Source organism: Argiope bruennichi, chromosome 4, assembly GCF_947563725.1.
Source record: "Argiope bruennichi chromosome 4, qqArgBrue1.1, whole genome shotgun sequence".
NCBI lineage: Eukaryota > Metazoa > Arthropoda > Arachnida > Araneae > Araneidae > Argiope > Argiope bruennichi.
Genome location: NC_079154.1, coordinates 62,906,451 through 62,928,173, shown reverse-complemented (window position 1 = coordinate 62,928,173; position 21,723 = coordinate 62,906,451). Strand labels below are relative to the sequence as shown.

General features: G+C 24.7%; 2 protein-coding genes across 2 annotated transcripts in view; both read right to left on the bottom strand.

Annotated features, from left to right (window-relative positions):
- Positions 1–1,141: 1,141 nt before the first annotated feature.
- On the bottom strand, positions 1,142–14,944 carry LOC129966317 (gastrula zinc finger protein XlCGF7.1-like). The gene is made up of 3 exons (XM_056080737.1): positions 14,935–14,944; positions 12,134–12,520; positions 1,142–1,475 (listed from the first exon to the last, which is right to left on the bottom strand). Exons 1-3 carry the CDS (start codon positions 14,942–14,944, stop codon positions 1,171–1,173), a joined length of 702 nt encoding a protein of 233 aa, XP_055936712.1. The 3' UTR covers positions 1,142–1,170.
- Positions 14,945–16,024: 1,080 nt separating this feature from the next.
- Positions 16,025–21,723, bottom strand: part of LOC129966316 (gastrula zinc finger protein XlCGF57.1-like) — a 37,257-nt gene continuing 31,558 nt past the window's right edge. Inside the window, exons 8-9 of the mRNA XM_056080735.1 lie at positions 18,147–18,377; positions 16,025–16,318 (exon numbers count right to left, since the gene is read on the bottom strand). Coding sequence (XP_055936710.1) covers positions 16,101–16,318; positions 18,147–18,377 — 449 coding nt within the window. The 3' untranslated portion in view covers positions 16,025–16,100. The remainder of the gene's footprint in view (positions 16,319–18,146; positions 18,378–21,723) is intronic.

The window sequence follows — 21,723 nt, the reverse complement described above, 5'->3', positions numbered from 1 at the left end:
CAATTTAATAATAAATAAATAATATTAAATGAATAGAAATCTATTCAGAGAGTCAGAAATTATTTTGTAATGATTTAGGTAAAGAAATTCGAGGGAAAAAACACCTTAAATGATTATCTATTGCCAAAGCTTTTTTATGTAATTCATGTGACTTTTAAATTCTAAATATATGCTTAATTTTATAATTTTTTTCTGATAATATCGTTTTACTACACTCTAATAATATGTAATTAACAAATGTATTAAAAAATCTTAGTTCCTATTGCTCATTTTTTATTGAAACCATTAAAATAATTATCTTCTTGCTATTACAAATTCTAAAAGTTCCAAAAATACTTATGTTCTAGGAAATAAGAAGGGTAAATGCTGTACAAAAATGGAAAATATTTTTAAAAATAAAAGAAAAATTTAAGGACAATAACTGAAAACAGATATAAAACCATTAATGTTCAAATATTATCAGGATAAAAAGAATCTGCATTTTACAAAATTTCGCAAAAAATTATCAACAATAATAATATACATTTAAGAACAACGAATAAATATAAAGGTGTGAAAAAAACTCGAAACAATTTTAAATTATTAAGCACATGAACATTAGAAACTATGTTATAATAACTTCATAAAGCAGTGGGAGTAATGATACATCTTCACCTCTCAAAGTACTGAACAAAAGTTAATATTATTCAGTATTATTCCGATATTATTAATTATAACAAAATGTACAGTTCTTTAAAAATAAAAGGTTTTCTACAGAAGATATCATTTTTTTTTTCAAAAGTAGTTTCATAAAATGAGAACTTTTATATTATTTTTTACATCTTGCAATGCCATTTCAAAACAAAATTCTACTTCCATGAAAAACTGATGAGCATTACCAAAAATGTAAATTTTGAGTCTCAAACATAATAAAAGAAAAAGAAAAAAATTATCAATGTAATCAATGAGATTTAAGAACAGTCTTCATTACTTATTGGAAGACTGAATACAACACTTCCATTATTCATATTTTATAAAACAAAACAAAAAATAATAAACAAATAATGATATCCATAGATAAAAATATTACATTTATAACAGATATATTTTGAAACAGCTTCAATTGAAGCTATATATTACACTAAACATTCTGAGAAAACATAGATTATTATTCATGAAATTGGCATAACATCATTTCTTTTGCGACTCACTACCATGTCTTAAGAGATGAATCTTTAAATTGCCTTTCTGTGTAAACTGCCTACCACAAAAGAAACACTTAAATGGTTGTTCTCCTGTATGTATTAGTAAGTGAGTTCGTAGATTGGTCCTCTGATTGAAATCTTTGCCACAAATATTGCATTTGTATGGGCGTTCACCAGTGTGAATTAAAATATGATCTTTTACACGAGCTACTATTAATGATGAATAATCACAAAAAGGACACTGGTGAAACCTCCCAGACTTTCTTTTAAATACAGAATCTCTGAATATGCCTATAAGACAGGAGGAACAAAAATAATTAATAAAGACAATTAATTGAAAGTTTCTTTTCAAATGTTTTCTAAGCAACTAAATGAGATATCAAGGATTACAGGAAATAATAAATTATATTTAACTAAACCCTATCGAAAACCACATTAATTAAAAAGAGGGGGATTTTCAATCCGCTATTCCGGCACATCAATATCTGGGGGGGTCCCCCTTTCATTTAAATAGACACATGAAACATTCCAAGTATTACAAACCAATTTTGGAACAGAATTCAACAAGCTTATAAAAAGAAAAAAAAAGGATATAATGTTGAAAACACACACACATACATTTTACTGTCCAAAGGCACATGTGGTGATATATAATTTGCAAACTGATTTCAGTCTCCAAGGAAATTTAAGCACAGGTTTTACATGAAAATGATAAATATTATTTTTAATTAAATTTTAGAACATTAATAATTAACACTATATAACCTCTTAAGCTGTTTAATCAACACTATTTTAGTAATATTTTAAATTCAACTATAATAAAATTTTCTTAATTAAGTACTCTGCAAGAAAGTTTTTAGCATTATTAAAGAACTTTCATGATTAATCTATTCTTAATTTATTAGCATATTCTTGAGAACAACCTGAGAAAATATATTGGATATTAATAAATAAATTATTTGATAAATGCTTTAAAAAATAATCTTGGTTTCCCTTCAACTTTCTAGAACTACACAAGTAAAATTTTATGGAAATCTATTACATAGATAGACTTCCTGTAAAGAATTACAATAAAGAATGATTGATCTTCATATTATAAAGATATGCAACTTATCTGTATGAATATTTTACAACGAAAATCCATACATATCTAAGTATCTTAGTAATATTTTATATTTAATTCAACTGTTACCAAATTCTCTTAGGATTAAATTCTCTTAAGGACCATAAAGAAATCTGTAAAACTTATGCCTGAGACCACACGTTTTTGGGCAAACTTGCATGTTCTCACATTATTATAACCTTGTTATTTATGAAACAATTTTTGTGACGAGAGCAACATGAGAAAACTCATGAGTGGTCCTTAATGAGTTAAATACGTTGCAAAAGAATTTTTAGCATTATTAAAGAACTTTCATGAAAAACCTATTCTTAATTTATGAACATGTCTTTGAGAACAAGTTAAGAAAATATTTTGAATATTAATATAAAAGAAAATTTTTTATAAGCGCTTTAAAAAATAACCTTGGTTTTCTTCAACTTACTACAATTGTACAAATAAAATTTCAAGGGAATCTATCATGTAGACTGGCTTCCTGTAATGAATTACAATAAAGAATGTAAGATCTTCATATTATAAAGTTATGCAACTTATCTATCTGAATATCTCACATAGAAAATTCATACATCTCTATGAAAATTCTACAAACTTCCTAAAAGAAGAGAAAATAATAGCTTTTTTAACATGATTATATGAAGCGTTTAATCATGTTTAAATACTTTATTTAATGATTAAATGAAGTATTAAATAATTTAACATGAAGAAATGTAAGTATTAAAATCTTTACTTCACTAATAATAAATTAAACTGTGTCCATCATTAAATTTAATTATTGTAAATATAAGAACATTTAATTCTGAGCAATAGAATTTAAACATTGGAATTTCGTTAACAATACAAATAACCTCAAGATTAAAAAAAATATATAAAAAAAAGTAGAAACCAATAACGATTTTAAACCATTATCATTAGAAAAGAAAACAGAACTCGGGCTAGCCTTTTTCAAGACCATGTTCTATTATCAGTCTACACCTGAAAGCGGCCAAAGAAAAAGAAAATGAATTAATTGATACCTATGTAGTATATACTGTATATACACTGTTGTATATGTTTTCTTTTTGTCATGTAACAAAAGCAAGTCATAATTACCCCTCTACTATGCTAATAAAAGAAATGTAAAATGCATATCAGAAATTCTAAATTTTAGAAGTGAATTCTAAAAACATTACACACTAAAAATATAAACAATAAAATTCAACAATGGACTTATATTTAAAATTACCATTCTGAGCGGATTGAAAAATGAAAGTTAGTAATTGAAAAAATATCAAAATTAATTATCCCACTTGATACTGAGATTATAATGCATTAAATACAGATACATTAATTCTTTTTTCCAAAAATATTTAAAGATGTATGAAGATTTTTGCTATAACACAACTTAAGATTTCACTCAGAATTAACATCATTGCAAGTATCTTAAACTCTACGAATATTAAAAGAAAGATGGTGGCCAAAAATACTATATCTAAACAGCAAATTTTGAGAAGCATATATAATGTAGCTTATCATATCATTATATATATATATACAATTTGTATAACCCTGTATATGTATAGATTCAGTATAATCCAAAAACCACTTATTTACAAGCTTTAAAGTAACATCAACTATACAGAAACAAATCATTTTTCAAAAGAGAACATTATCAGAAGCTTTATTTTTTACCTTTACAGATAAAAAAAATAAAACAAGTAAAATAAACAAAACAATAGATACGTGAAGAAAAATGTATAATGCAGATTTAGTGGAAATACTGATTTACAATCATGCAACTAGTCAGTTACATCAATAAGAAGATGCAAAGTGTATGTCACTTCAGGTGGTAAATCCTTGGAACAATTATCCTATTTCAAGGATTTATAGCTGATACTGTATCCCTTTTGCCATTATCATACTTGTCATGCAGTGTATCATTTGTAATATTGTCAATCACAAATTGTTCATTTATTGCAAATTTTTATTTCAATAAATAGGTGGGCTACATTTTTATCTAAAGTATCCTTTAATTATATTTAATTCAGTAAGAAAAAAAGCCCCCATTTAGTGTCCCCTTTACATAAAAAGGAACTTTCTATTTATTCAGAATTTATTAGAGCAAGGCTGATAAGCAAAAAATCCTAATTTAAACAGAAAAAAGAACATGTTTTATTTCTAAATTTTAATAATTACTCAAATCACCCTCATATTAAATACAATTTGATTTAAAAACTAAGATATAATTTTTGTAACAAAATATGACAGCTAAAATAGCAACACCTGAAATTTTGAATAGCATACTTAATTTAAAATTAAATACTCATCTCTTGTAACAAAAAAAGGACGCATAACTAACACAATGAAAAAAACACTAAATAAAATTTTAAAAAACCACAACATGATATGCAATTGAAATCAAACAAATGAGCAATTTTATTCCCATTCCAATACTTATATGAAACTATTTCTTTAAATATTTACAGAGTACTGTTCAAAAGAAAAATAAGTCAATGAAATTTTCTATGGCAAGGAATGGAAAGTATACAGATTAGATAAGTTGCAATTTATCAATGAAATCTTTATAGTATTAAAAGTAAAGAAAAATTTTGGTTCAATTATATAAACATCCTGTTTGAAAGATACAAGGACTATTTTGGGACAGACCTCATAATTTTGAACCTTGACAACTGAACTACCATCCTCCTGTCCAAACTTCATACCAAACCATTAGGAGGTCATTTGGGTCACAATGTCAGATTTAACATTCACCAGGACCATTACACAACAGATCTTTAGTGGAATTGAGTTTTGAACTTAGAACCCACAAGAGAAAGAGAAAGATTTTTTAGTAATAATAAAGCTTGTAAATTTCTTTCTAGCTCCAATCCTTAAATAGATTTGATTACTTTTAAAAATATGGAGAAGAAAATTTTCTCTTTCTCCAAGCACAAATAAAAGAAATCTGAAACATAAGAATTCCTTTCAATAATGACAGATTTCATAGAAAAAATAAATATCATCTGAAGAAGATCTAATAGCATACAGAAAAGAAGATATGCTTGAAAAAATATACTGAAAGCAATTGAAAAAATACACAAAATCATTAAGATTCAAATATTTTTTTTTAAATCTTAATTGTATATTGTTGCTTGAATAACATTAGAATTATAAATATATATTTAAAACAACAAATAACAAACTTAGAAAATTAAAAAATTCAGACATAATTTTTAATTATCCATCAAATGTATATTAGAAACCATTTTCATTCAATAATACTATATGAACCTATATTGATTACCTTTCTAAAGCAATGTTATAATATACGTCTATATATAAATCAATAACTAAATAAAGAAAAATTTTCATCCTTAATGCTTGATATAACTTTTGACTTACTTTCAAGAATAAATAATGAAACTGAAACAAGAAAATCATAAATTTTATTACTACCAAGCAAAAACATTTTTTTAACAAACTTCCAAAATTTTTATAACAAAATACTCTCTGAGAATTCTACATGCTCAAAAAAACAAATGAATAAGCTTCATAAAACAAATTCAAATATGAATTTAAAAAAAAAAAAAAAGGGAATTCAATATTTATCTGAATTTGAATTTTTCAAATTCTCTGACAAAAATGATAAAACTACAAACAATGCCCAGTATTAACAGGGAAAATAAATAATTTTCTAGTTCTTCTTCCCCATTAAAAAGACAGAGAGAGAAGGAATTCTATGCAAATTAAAATATAATTAAATCCCCAGGAGGAAACCGGCCTAAGATTTACAATTAAAAAACATCCTTTCAGTATGAAGATATAAATGTTATATTTACTTACAATATTAATGAAACACATTAAAATGCAGGATCAGTCAAAAAAGTGTCCAGTTCATGTTTTTTATTTTCTCGTCTTCGAAGTACAGAGAGAGAGAATATTGTAATCGTCAAAAAAATTCGAACTCGAAAAGTTGATGAATATCCATATTTACGACTTCAATGAGTTTGAAAAACACCTTTTCGAGAAATGTCTGTCTATCTATGACAAAGATTACTCAAAAATGATGGGAGCTAGATGGATGAAATTTGGTATACTGTCTTTGCAACAAATTTAACAGTTTTCTACCAAAATTTGACCAAAATCCGTTAAATGGGGTCTGTCTGGCTGTTCGAATATAATTTAACACAATAATGAAAAGATTTAGATACATAAAATTCAGTTGACAGATTTAACATCTATAGAATAGATAACGATCAAAGTTCGAGCCAAATTCAACAAGGAGTTCGCCGTCTGTCTGTTTGTACTTACAGAAACATATAAACGCGATAACTCAAAGACGCAGTGACTTAAATATATCAAATTTGGTATGTGATTATTTGAATAAAACTGTAGTTCCTTGCCAAATTTTCGCTTCAATCGGTTGGAAAGAGCTCGTTTAAAACCCAAATTCGATTTTCGGATTCTTTTAATCTAATTTTAGGGATTAATCGCCAAAAAAACTTGCCAAGGATCACACAATAGATTCAATAATAATGTTTAATTCATGCCAAAAGTTAATATGTAAATATTTCGCAACTATTGTATGCCTATATCATGCAAGGTGTTTTCTGAGATAACACCTTTGTTAAAGAGTATGCGAGAAAGTTTAGGGAGACCATTCCCACTGGTTAATATATTTTTTCTAGCGTTGTCAGAAACTATTTTAAGCTTTCGACAGCTTCGAATTTAAGTGAAGATTCCATATTTTCCGTATCCTAATTACAAATAATAGGCTTCCGATAAAATAATAATAATTAATGAAGTTTTGAAATTTTTTTAATTTCATCCCATTTTGAGTGACGTTTTGTTTTTTAAAAAATCTATCAGGTTTATTTTTGGACATTTCTACATAAACATTTTGTTTAATTAAACTTCTTTTCGCGCTGATAATGGGGTTTTGCTGTGGATAAATTTCAATGTGAAGGTATTCTTAAAAACACCATGTATTGGTATGCATGCAATTCTCTTCGTCATGACTTCAATTTCCAACAGGATAATGATCCAAGCACATCCAGGACTGGTTTTCACACTGTCATGTGGCCCTCTTCGATTGGCCAAGTCAATTCCTACACCTTAACATTTTTGAGACAGGGTATAGAACGAGCTAAAGCATCATCTTGTAGGAAAAAATACAAGGAATGTTGATAAAAAGTTCTCCTAACTTGAGGAAGAATGGAAGATCTCCCTCTCTCTCCCCTTCATCCAAACTCTTCTTGACTCCATGCCTCGTAAGTGCCAAGTTCTTATTCATATAGAAGGATTTGCAACTAATTAGTAATAATTGTTCATATTTTCATCGATTCTGGCAATTTTGTACACTTTCATTAAACTTCAAATTGTTAAATTTTGCTTATTTTAAATGAAATAATAAATCTGTTTCTGCAATTTGAATTATCATTGGTTTATGCACTAAACAAATACCTAAAAATACACATTGCATAAAAAAAAAAAAAGTTCACTTTTGAGTGAGATCTAAAAAATATGAACACAACACTTTTTAAACATTTCTGTAAGTCTAGAATTTCCTGAAAAGAGAATTAGAACAATATTATGAAAGCAAGCTGAAAAATAATTTTATTATCATTCACCATGATATCTTAACAGATCAGCAATAAATGAAACAACATTATGAAAGTAAGCTCAACAATAATTTTATTGGTATTCACCATGATGTTTTAACACATCTTTTATACCTGAACGGTTCTCTACACTTAGGACAACTAAAGCGTTGCTCTCCTATATGAATAAAAAAGTGAGTCTGCAGATTGCTTTTCTGATTACAACATTTACCGCAGACATCACCAAAAAAAGGACGTTCAGCAGTATGTATAAGGCCCTTCAGATGAGCCAAATTTAACGAGGAATAACTACAAAATGGGCAATGTTTTCTTGTTTCGATATATATATATATATATTGCATTTGGAATCTTTTATAAAACCTATAAAAAATATCAGTGATTAGATTTTAAAAAGTTGCTGAAAATATCTTTTAAATATTTTACATATCATATCATCATATCATGTCATAGAATAACTTTATTTCTTTATTATAAAAAACAAAGAAAACTTGATTCTATTTACTTAAACAGTACTGATAATAAGTATTTTTAAAAATATTTTCTGATGAACAATAATATTATTAAAACATTTACATCCTTTTTTTTTTTTCTCCCCTATTCTTAAAGGAACTAAATGGAAATTATATACGTAAATAAAAACTAATATATTCAAAAATTGAATTCCGGAATTAACAATCATTAATTTATAACAGATAACCCTTCTAAGTACAATAAATACCATTAAAACTTTAGATATATCATATCTAAATATCTAGGTATATCTTATATCTAAATATTTAGATATATCTAAACTGCTTCAATAAAAATATATATCTATAATAACCGTTTTATTTTTTTTACTGTGATTGTTTTTAATTATTTATTTCTTTTTAATTGCAAAGGGTTTTTTAGTTTTTATAAAAAGATTCTTCATTTAAAATAATCCTGCACTAATAAATATTTTTAAATTAATATAAAATAGTAATTTAATAAAGTTGCATGAAAAGTCTGCTTTAAACAGAGGGATTTTAAAATACAAATAAACAGTTCTTTTTTTCCAAGGTTATTAATTTTAAATAATTATGGGGTTGCCAATTCATTCAAAAGCAAGGATGGTGTATTATCTACATGAAGTGAAATTATATATGACTCCATAGCAGGAACAAAATTCTAATGCAATAGTGGGATGTCAAATATAAGAGTTGACAAAAATTAAATGCAGGGATGATGTTACAGCATTCATAAAATCCCTATAAAATTTAGATTACTGATTTAAACTGAAGCTACATGAATTTACTATGCAACACACATAAGTAGATTTATAAAATATAGAACATCTGAATAAAGAATCTAAAAAAATTTCATTAATGGATCCCAATAATCTTCAATAATATATAAAATTCTGAAATACTAATAGCAGAAATAGATATTTTTTGGCAAATTTAACTTATGTCATGTGTATTAGAAGCAAATAGAAACCATTTGCCAATTTGATTTATTTATTCATTTTTTTTAAGGTTGTATAAAATAATCTCAAAATCTAAATGCTCTAACAATAAGGATATACTGCACCTAGTACAGATTTATAAATGCTTATTGAAGATAAATGAAATCAAAATCTTGCTCAGAAATAATATCACACCAAGCAAATGCAATACAAAGGAGAAAATAAAAAAAAAAAAAAAAAAAATAAACTAATTAAGAATGCATAAGTAAAAGTTTTTAAACCGAAAATTTAGTCATTACTTATTAATATATGTATAATTTAGACAGTAGCAGCTATATTAGATATGAATTCAATGGAATTCCAACGCAAAGCATTTTCTTCACAGGATATTAGAGTCACTGATTTAAAAATTTAATAAATGAATAATTTTTATATGACCTAATTTTCATCTTATTTAACATTTTAAAAAACATCAAAATGTAACCAAATCCATTTATTAATTTACTTTGATTTCTGGGAAACTTAATATATTATTTCCATATTAAAGTATAATGTATTAAACAATAGAAATATAAATTTAAGATTAGTTTGTTCATCAGAGCGTCAAATAAACATTCATTTGTCATGAAAAAAATGTTTATCGGTGAGATTTCATTTAATAATCAATAAAACAAATTATGAAAAATAATTAATAAAAATTCAAAACATTACAGATTATTGAATTTTTAGCAGATTTTTTAAAAATCTGCTCTTTAAATCCTTATTTAATAGAAAGTGAAGTTTAAAAATTATCTAATATTTGTTCACAAAGTAGATTAAAAGATTATTAAATAATATGAATGTGCTAGCAATAGATAAATCAGCTAGCAATAGACAAACATTTCATATAATCAACAAAAATTTTCTCATAACATTAAAAATGAAAAGGAAAAAAGTTCTTATTTCTATCAAAATTATGTATAGTTTTTAGTAGCTTGAAGAGGCCCTTATACAGATATAATTTCATTAAAAGATCTCTATAAAACATCTTTTCAGGTAAATCTGCATAGAAAAATCTGATATGAAAATCTCTTTCCATAACAACCGGTCATAAGTACAGTAATTCATAAAAAAAAATCTGGCCTTTAAAATATTTTATATCTTTGTGACTTCATTGGTAAAAAATAGGATTTCAACTAATAGAACATCTTGTAAATTATGTAATCCTGCAAATTTTTCAAAACATATTAATAAGGCTTTTTTTATAAAATGTTAAAAGAAAATATACAAATAATTTTAAAATAAATATTGATCACAAGTACTGATAATTAAATAAGTTACAATTTACTTATTTAATTATGTATTAGCATGTTCAACAAAAAAATCAATAAGTAAATTTTGATGATTTTTTAAACATATTTATAGAATATTTAATTTTGTACACTATTCCAACATTGTGCACTAAAAATGTCTGATTATTCAGTTATTTATTATTTTTTTTGTAAATTAATTATTATTTTTTTGTAAATTGATTTTTATTTTTTTGTAAATAAAGAAATGCAACCTAACACAAAGAAAAGTTAAAGTAGCATTTAGCACTGCAATTTAAATACAATTTATTTATTTTCTTCCTTCACAGCAATTTTATTACACTTTATTTTGCTTAAGACAGAAATTTAAAATATATATATATGATAATCAAATGTAGAAAAGAAAAAAAAAATGTGCTACTGTTTTCCTTTGAGCACTTTTTTGTTGGCACTTAATATCAAATACTAAAAAATAGTTTTTCAAAAAAAAAATAAATAAATAAATAAACAATGCTTATGCTTTACCAGATTTCCAAAAGTTATAGTAATTTATAAAATCGCAGCATAATAAAGATTTATTTCAAACAAAAGTGTGAGATATATTATTAATAACATAAAAGAAAACATTGAAAATGTGATAATATTATTTTTAAAAAATTACAAAATTATTTGTGTTTAAGAATAATTCAGCAAAAAGGAAGGAGGGGGGGGGATTTCATATTTTATACTTTTAGTTATAATACTCTCAAGGTTATAAATCAGCAAGAAGGAAAAGTTTTATATTTCAAAGTTTTCTAGATATGTTTCAAGATGATTACTAGGCATGGAAAAACAAAACTTAAAAATATTTTGTAAAGATCAAGCAAAACATAACTACACTAGATTTATAAAACACCATTTGAAGTACCAGTCTCCCTTTCATGAGCAATTTTATAAAATAGATTATTATAGTATCCTTCATTAAATGCAACAAAATGCATGTTATCATTTTTTATTGATGTTCCAGGCAGTGAAAGATAAACATTTTTTAATTGCAAAAAATTATTATTATTATTAATTGTAAAATGAAAAGATGTCTTTAACAGAATTTTGTAGTTTATTCAACAATATAAATATTTAAAATGAAAAATATAAAGCTTTGATCTAAACATCTGAAACTATCTTAAAACAAAATACATTCCACAATTTTGTGCAGTTATTATATAAAACATAAGAAAATGAATTACAACTTATAAAAATTAAACTATAATATGAAAAGAAAAAAAAAGTATTGGTTTTTCAAGACAATTTCTTATATTCTGAAACATATTCAATGGAAATGCACAATTAAGCCCTTTATTTGTCGCAAAATTAAACAAAGACTTTTTTCTTACTAAACAAAAAGCATATAATCTTCTTCATAAATGTAATTATGTTTAACAGTAATTTTGATTATGTATCAATCTCAATCAAATCTATGAATTTTTCTGCATTGTGCAGATATTATCTTGGTCAACATTGCCAAGTTGAATATTATATCTCTTTTAACTTTTCACCAACATGTCTTAAGAGATGAACCTTTAAGTTACCCTTCTGGACAAATTTTTTACCACAAAATGAACAGCTAAAAGGACGCTCTCCAGTATGCACCATTAAATGATTTCTCAGGTTGTTTTTATGATTGAAATCTTTACCACAAAATGAACAGCTAAAAGGACGTTCTCCTGTATGAACCTTTAAATGAGTTTTCAGGTTGGCTTTATGATTGAAATCTTTACCACAAAAATTACATACAAATGGGCGTTCTCCAGTATGCGTTGTAATATGCTGTTTCACATGAGATAATACAGCTGATGAATAAGCACAATAAGGACATTGGTGGCATTTTGGAGTTTTTCTTTTATTTTCTGAAGAATTTGCAATGCCTGTCAAACAGAAGAAAAAAATATAATAAATAAACTAAAGCAACTATTGAGAATAATTAATCAAATTTTACCAATAACTAGTAACATAGTTTTCTGGGAGAAAAAACTTTATAAAAGAAGTTTTAAAGTTTAAAATAAAATAGTAATTTCCCTACTTACTAATTAATAGAGTTGAAATATCCAATTTAACTCACCATATTGTAATAAAACATTCACAAATACAGATTAATATTAAAATTTATCAAAAGTCATTGATTAGAAAGCCAGATTAATCTAGATATAAGCTGAAAAAAGAACTGTAAAATTCAAAAACTTTATATAGCAAACTTTATATTCAAAACAAAGTTCAACCAATGTCAATCTTTATTCACAATATATATTTCTAATTCTTAAATCTGGAAAAGTAAGAGGTAATTCAATACAATGAAAGCTAATGAACTTTACAATTATCGAAGACTTATGGTACACTCCATACATCATCATATAAATTTCTTCACTTTTTTTAAAAAAATTTAACATGTTTCCATTACTTTGTATTTATTATTTGTTTTTATGTAAAGATTACAAAATTTAAAAATTTATTCTTGAAAAGTTTGAAAATACAAAAAAATATACTATAGATATTTTCTCCCTAAAGAGCAACTTAATTTTTCCTTACAGTGTTTTAACACTGTTTATATTAACAAAGTATATAACTATAATATAATTATAATATAACTATATTACATGATTTTTGTCTATGTTTTATAATATGTGATAATAACAATAACAAGCGATTCAACCTAAACTGACATAACACTTGTTCTTAAAAAATAAATTAATAAATAATAATAATAATAGCTTAATAGAATAAATAATAAATATTGATAAAAAAAACAGAACTATAATGCAATACAAGAATATATTACTGAAACTATAAAAAATGGCATTCAGAATTGAAATTTGGGAAAAATGCAGTTTAAAATTATAATAAATCACATAAAATAAAAATGAATGAAAGAGATCAAAAACTAAATTTTGATACTGGTAATATATTTATTTATAAAACACTTTTCTCAAAAATATTAATTAATCATACAGAGTCATCACGTCAACATGCATCAGTTTCATTAGCTTGGAATTTCTAATAATTAGTTATACTAATTAAAATGGAAAAATTGCATTAAACAATTTTATCATATGGATAGATAATGTCATTTACAAGATGAATTTGAATAGTTTTATAAACATTTTATAATATATAAAATCAGACACAACTTTTACAATTTCACAATTTTTCAAACAGTCATAATAATCACAACATTGCAATATTTAGATCTAGATTACATTTTATAAATATCAAATAAATAAATTTTAAATAATAATTTTCATTATCAAATACAAATTAACTTATTAATGTGGCTGAGCCAAATCCATCATTCCTTATTTCAAATATAGATCAATTCAATTATATTTTAGTGATATATATATATATATATATATATATATATATATATATATATATATATATTAAAACTATGCAGATTACAAGATTAAAATATTTATCAAAGAGCACACACTTCAAAAAAATCAACAGCTCATTTTTCAGTGTCCAAACTTATCAGATCAAACAACGGATTAATAAAAAATTAAAATTTTAAATCAAATTAAAATCAGTGAGAAAGACAATTTTGCATAATAAATTATATAAATTAGAGAGTTTGTTGATCATAGGAAAGATAAATATCCAAAATTTTGTTTAAATAATCATTTTTTTAATCCGAATATTTCACTTATATTTTGATAACAATGCAACAAAATAAATAAATAAGACAAACTGTTAACAGCAATTTTAACAAATCTGCGGAAAAAATATTATTGAAAATAGGAGTGGACTCCCCAAAACTTTATTCATTTATATTTTGATAGCAATGCAACAAAATAAATAAATAAGACAAACTGTTAATAGTAATTTTAACAAATTTGTTGAAAAAATATTATTGAAAATAGAAGGAGTGGACTCCCCAAAACTTTATCAGGTGTACTCTAATAAAATTATTATCATGCTCCCCACATAAATTACTGGACTTTTGTGAATGCCTTGCATGGCATTGGCAAATAATAGTTGTGAAATATTAAATAATATATATAATATTTGGCATAAATTTTGCATTATTACTGAATCTATCATGTAATTTTTGGCAATTTTTGATGTCAATTAATCTTTGGCATGAGGTTAATAATACTCAAAATCGAATTGCATTTTAGATGTGAATTTCTAATTGATTGAAACCAAAATTTAAGACAGAATTACAGTTGTAATAGAAAAAAAAAAGGGGAGGATGGCATTACCATCTCTAATATGAAAATTCTTAGTTAAAAAGTAATTTTATGCAAAGTGATAAAAAAATTGCAGAGCTTCTTTTAATACATACTAAATACCATATTATAAAGTTTGCCAGTATTAATGACTTGCAAGTCAACGAGCCAAATGTAAAAAATTTCAATAATTTGCAAGAAAATTTTAAAACACGAAAAAAAAATCTTAAGAATAATATTCTTAAGATTATTGAACTTAAATTATACTTAGTATAATTGAGTGCATGGCTTTAGTAAATAAAATGAAATGGCAAAAATAGATTATCTTGAAAATATGGCAAAAACATCTTGGGGATCCAAAGCAGATGCAACTTTGATAATTTGGTCCTGAATATTACTTCACAATAATGTACTATACTGTGACACCGCAAAATGCACTGAAATTAACTGAAGACTGAAAATGGTAAACACTGCAGGTGCAAAAAGCAAAAATAATAAAAAAGTTGTTTGATCAGACAGTAAGCACTTACTAGCAGCTTTTTTTACATGCTCTTCTAAATATTTAAAAGATTAACATGCATATTTTATGTTTAACACATTATAAAGCATTATCCTTTTGACACTTTAATTTCAAAAACAGCATTAAATTAGCTCTTTCACTTGCTACTTTTAGTCTCCAATTTGAATGAAGCAGAATAAATTTTCTATTCTGTAAAATATTGCTTCCCACTTTTTTTTTATGCATATAGATATTTCATCAAGTTAAATTGCAAACATTGTGTTCAATTACATAATATAAAACTGATGTTTTGCAATAGAAACTTTAGGAAAATTAAAGATTAACTTCTATTAAAAATACTCCCAAAAAAGAAAGTTAAATCTCCAGATAGTGGATGCATATTATAAAATCACAGGAGCTAGATTCTAAATTCAATGCATAGAATACATAGTTATTAAATTAAGGGGTATAGAATATTCATATTATGCACATAAAAAAAATTTCCATTATTTCCTTTTATTAATACTAATATTAAAAAAAAAAAAATTTAAACCATTAAATTGTAAAGCTTGACAATTGCTTCTAGTAAATTAATTCTCCCAAAAATACCTTTTCTATTTTTTTAAACAAAGTGAAAAATCATTGTTTCCCACATTTTTCAATACAAAATTTTATAAATTGCAAGAAATAAATTAATTCATCTCAACTTATTGTTAACCCAATTAATAGATACATTTTCTAATGAATATCTTATATCCAATAACACAGTAATATAATCAGAAGCTATGATAAGTGGACATTCATATGTTTGTTAAGATGAGCTTTCTGCTTAAATCCTTTGCCACAAGCACTGCATTTAAAAGGACGTTCACCAGTGTGCGTCAAGATATGGGTTTTGACATGCCCACCAACAAGAGATGAGTAGTCACAAAACGGACAAAAATACTTTTTGACAGTTTTTTCTCCTTCTCCTTGTAAGCAAATGTAACCAATTTCTATGACTGAAAAAAAAATGTAATATAAAAATCAAAAAGAAATAAAAGTATCAATATTAAAGTCTTTAAATTCTACTATATCATCAATCAAAAAATTATCACAAATATATGCTAACTATGTAAGAAACATTAAACATAATGCTGTAATGAAAATAATATTTATAATACTTGTGACATCATAATACTTAGTGGTTTTCTATTGATAGTACATGTAAAAAAAATAATATCCTAATTGGCACTACACTACTTCACACAACTTTATTTATAAATCCAACTAAATTTACTTTTGCTGCAATTTTATTCAACAGTTTAACTAAAATTGGCTGCAAGCTCTTTAATTATCTCTCTTTACAGAAATATTAAGTTTTGTTCCACATTTCTTTACCTTTTCTTTTATACTCTAACTACATTGAGAATCAATATGAATTAAAAACCAAAATCAAAATTTTATTACAAGGGGGCATCTTTTTGTATTCAGATACAATGTACACACTTAAATAATGAAATGCGCAACAAAAAAGTATTTGCCATAAATTCTATATTAGATTTTCACATTTATTTTGAATGTAATTCTTGTTAAATATAGCTTGTTTTGAACAGTTTACAATAAATGATGCGGATCAATCTCTTGAAGTAGCTTCGTTGTAAAAAAAAAACATATGATAGTGTATTTATCAATGCTTATTTTTTTCACTCATATTAATATAATGACAAAAGAATTCAAGAAAATATCTCACCTTATATTTTTGATTCTTGGCATAGCTTTCAAAAAATGATGCTCCTAATTTTAGCTCAAATGAACACATTCACTTGTATTTCTTTCAAAATATTAAATTTAATTAAAAAAAATGATAAAAGAAAATTTAATACAGAAAAATAGAATTCCAAAACACTAACAAGAAAAAAAAATTACAAAAAAATATTAAATTTATTATTATGTAGTTGTTTTTGCAAACTATGTAAAAAAAAAAAAAGGAAAAATATTTTATTCCATAATCTTTGAAATATTATACCAAAAGACAAATAAAATAATGAAATAGATCCTAATTTTAGGCACATATGTTTATAAAACTAAAAAAAAAAAAAAGAAGGATATGTGTAATGACATTAAGACAGAAAAAAAATCATTTTAAATTTAAAACTTTTAATTTAATTTTTTAAAATAAGTATTTCAGTACTGAAAATATTTTTTTAAAAATTCGTATAAATCAGAAAGAAAAAAAATTCATGGAAGTATAAAATATGAAAAGGGGGAGGGGATATACAATTCTCAGTTGGCAATTAAAAAAACAAAATAAATCTAACAAAAAGGTAAAATGATTAAATTTGATCATAATCTTTAAAAATGAAAGGAAAATAATGTCACTGGAAAATTTGCTTTAAGGAATTTCATGCATTACAGTTGTAGAATACTCAAAGAGCATCAACTTCATATAAATTTTTTTAATGCGATCATTCACAAATTTTTAAATTTGCAGCATAATTTTTTTTTAATTTTTATAACATCAAAATATAAATTTTTCAATGTAACACAATGAACTTCACAAATGTGAACTTTGTAAAGTTCTTTCTGAAATGCAAAAGAAGAAAAAAATGTCATTCATTCTATACATTTATTGACTTTTCTAAATAAAATAATTTTGTCACTTTTAGGACTATTGAAATGTCATCAAAATTTAAGACATTCTTTTAGTTTTTCTAAAAGGGGATTTTAAAATACATGTTATAATATTGAACCAAATTATGTTCTCATTTATTCATTACTAAGATCACTTTGTAGCATCATGATTCAATGTATGAGCTAGTAAACTTCTTTTTTCAATGAATCCTTTACCACAAACAGAACAATGAAACGGGCGCTCTCCTGTGTGACTGCACATGTGAGCCACAAGTCCACCTTTCTGGATGAATCCTTTACCACAAAATGAACATAGAAATGGACGTTCTCCAGTGTGCGTGCGAATATGTCGTTTTACATTAGCTAACAGAGATGAAGAATAATCACAGAAAGAACAATAATGGCGCTTGGGTGCTGTGTTCATTGAAGAACAATTATTTCCACTATCTGTAGGGGGGGAAATGAAATAAAAAAATTAGAATTTAAAAACAACTAGAAACTGTAAAATGTACAAAAACGTAAATCAAACTAAAAGTAAATAATTTTGACATATAAATACAAATTCAATTCTTTGCAATGTAGGAGGAATGTAAAGAACTTGTTATTAATTCTTCAATAACAATTATAACATTCTTCACAATAAATAAAAAAGTAACATAAAATGCAATAAATAGTCTAAAAAGTTTTTTTTAGTTTCAATAAATCAAAATATAAACTTAAAAATTTTATTTTAATTAGCTTGAAAGAAAAAAAAATCTGAAAATATGCTAATGAATCATTGCACATTTTACAAAGGCTCTGGTGAAAATTTATAAAAGAACATATAACAAATAAGCACAGAATTTTTTTTTATAAAACATTAAAAAAAATAATAATTCAAAAAGTAACAGTAATGCCTCAGTTGTTATACAAAAAAGAAAGCATTACGCTGTAAATGTAAAAATATCTAAGAATGCTCTCAGGAGGGGAAAAAATGCATAAAAACAAAAGTGTTATTAAATGAAAAATTCAGTAATTAATCAAAAGAAAACACATATAAGCTACACAATAAAAAAAAACACACATTCCATTTGTTTAGAAGTTACAATAATGTTGTAATTTATGAATAAATATCAGTGAAAGGTAGTGGTAGAAAGGTATCAGTAAAGGTGGCTGTTCAGTTACTCTTTTAATAATTGTACATTAACAATGTAGCTGATTTCATTCCATCAGAAAATAAAATAACTCTAAATTCATAAGAAAAACTTTAAAAATTGTTTTTTATATTCTTAAAAAAATTAATTCAGTAAAGATAAATACTGGGTCCAGGACAAGTTCATAAAATTTCTTAAATTAAGACATGAGAATTTAAGAGTGTACTGTAGAGAATCTTAGTTCTTTTGAATTTCTTTCATTCACTTCCCATTTGGATTTTTAACATGCTGCAAGCAAGATATCGCTACAAACTTTATCTTGTGAGCAGATAATTATCATGCTTAGATCTACAGAAATTCTGAATAAATATTCAAATAAATATCAGATTCTATACATATCTAAAAAAAACTTATGTTTCTTATTGGTACTTACTAAATCAGCAATTTTAAAAAAAAATGCAGTAAACTATTTCAATTACTAAAACAGAAATACAACCGCAAAAATAGATGGTATTTTCCAACTTCAGACTTTCATAACTATAGTTCTATACATCATTATTAGTATTCATGAAATCCATTGACAAAACTTAACCAATTGCACATACATTAATATTTCAAAACACAATTAATTACAAAATAACCATTCACAAAATTAAATTTGTTTGGCACAGAATTGGAAATCCATATACTGGTCCTAGTTTCCAAATTTCTTTTCAAAGAAGCCAATCTTGCTAAAAAAATAAAAAAAAAGATATTTTCAAAAAGGAATTTAAAATATATATAGATATATAAAACAATAAACACAAGAAAGCAATAACATTGTTTGTGAAGAGTGGTAAGCTTTTCTATTTTTAAGCTATTTAATTCTGTAATCTATGTTTATATCTGTATTTTTTCATTGTTTTTATAAATTATATACAAATACAGAAACTATCAACTAAAAAAAGCAATCATTATGAAATATAAATACAGAACTAATTTCTGACAGATTTCCACAAATCAAATAATTATATACCAAATGATGGAAGAATCTTTGTAGAATGCAAAGACTTATTTTTTATTATTATTATTTTTTTTCAAAAATTATATTAATTTTTATATTATATTTTACTTTTTATCAACCTTGGTCAAAACAGCAATAAGGTTTAAATATAAAGACCTAATGTCAAAATTACACTGCATCTTTTAGACAAATACATATAACAATTTATTTAGTATCATCTAAATTTCAGCAAAAAAGTAAACAACCAAATACTGAAATAGCTAAAACTTATTACAGAGAGGGACTTAAAATAAAGTTCATCTTTTTACCTCACAAAAAAATACTTGACAAAAAAAAATTTTATAATCAAGTATGGTTAAATGGAGTAATTAAAATTTTTATAAAATGAAAAACAGTAGAAAACTTTGTAAAGAAAAAAAATTTATTATTTCATTAGTTAATATTGAATTTACATCAGTAACAGTTTAAACGACTAGAGATTGCATACCTTTATTAAAAAAAAGTAATTTAATCAAAAGAAAAAGGTAAATTTAAAGAAAATCCTTTTATAAGAAAATTATAATCATTAAGAAACTTTATTCATATTTCAATACAGATATAATCTGAAATATAAAAGTATAAATATGCATTAAAATAGGCTTCATTTCCATTATTTAAGAAAAATGATTTTTTTTTAACTACAAAGCCTCCATTTATAATCCTTGAACAATAAAAAAAAGCAATTAACACAATATACATCTTCTTTTATTAAAAACAAATATACAATTTTCTACAATATATAAATGATTTAGGTTATTAGCAATTAGCATTATTAGCAATAATGCTAATTGCTAATAACCAGGGATAAAATGCTTAATAATAAAATTACCATCAGACTGGTATTTCATACAAAATATATGTATTTTCTTTTAAACAATTATTGCCATTTGATGTTGAAAGGCCTCTTCTATCCATCCAAAATCTAAAATCTACCAACTCTATCATTGTTATCTTTACTTACAATAGAGTTGAACATGTGTTTGTTTGTGTCTGTCTGTTTGTCTGTGCATTGGCATTCGACAGGCTAGACCAATTGGGCTAGTACTACTAAATTTGGCAAAATATATACTTTAAAAAGTGGGAATGTGCAGCTTGCAGTGACTTTTTTTAAATGTTAATTAGAATTTTAATGAAAAACTAAGAAAAATTTTGCCATTTTCCATGTAACTTCACAAATTTTACAGTACAAAAATGATTTTCACATCATCTTAAAATTCACAAAATATTATCTTTCCAATAATACACTTTTTTTTTTTTTTTGCATATGAATTTTTTATCTATAACTAAACAATTTTTTAAAAAAGTGTTTTAAATATATTTTTCGACAAGAATACAGATAGGTACGAATTCTGAACGAATATTAAATGTATCACAAAGAATAATACAAAAACATAAGAATTCTGGGAAAAAAAAAACTTATTGATAACAGTTACTATTAAAGTTACAGATATGTTTTTGTTTTTATAATTTGATCTGCTATCAATACTAATAAAAAAATATTAAAAGTACAAAATAGTAATATTAAACTTCTGTCCTTAACACAGATCAATATTTGCAAAGCAAATTTTAAAAAAGTAAGTGATATATTTACTTAATTCTGAGAAGAATCAGTAAGACA

Coding starts and splice junctions, on each gene's coding strand:
- LOC129966317 (XM_056080737.1), bottom strand. Junction 1,476..12,133: donor TGGTGAAAAGTTAAAAGAGA/TATAATATTCAA, acceptor CCTGTCTTATAG/GCATATTCAGAGATTCTGTA.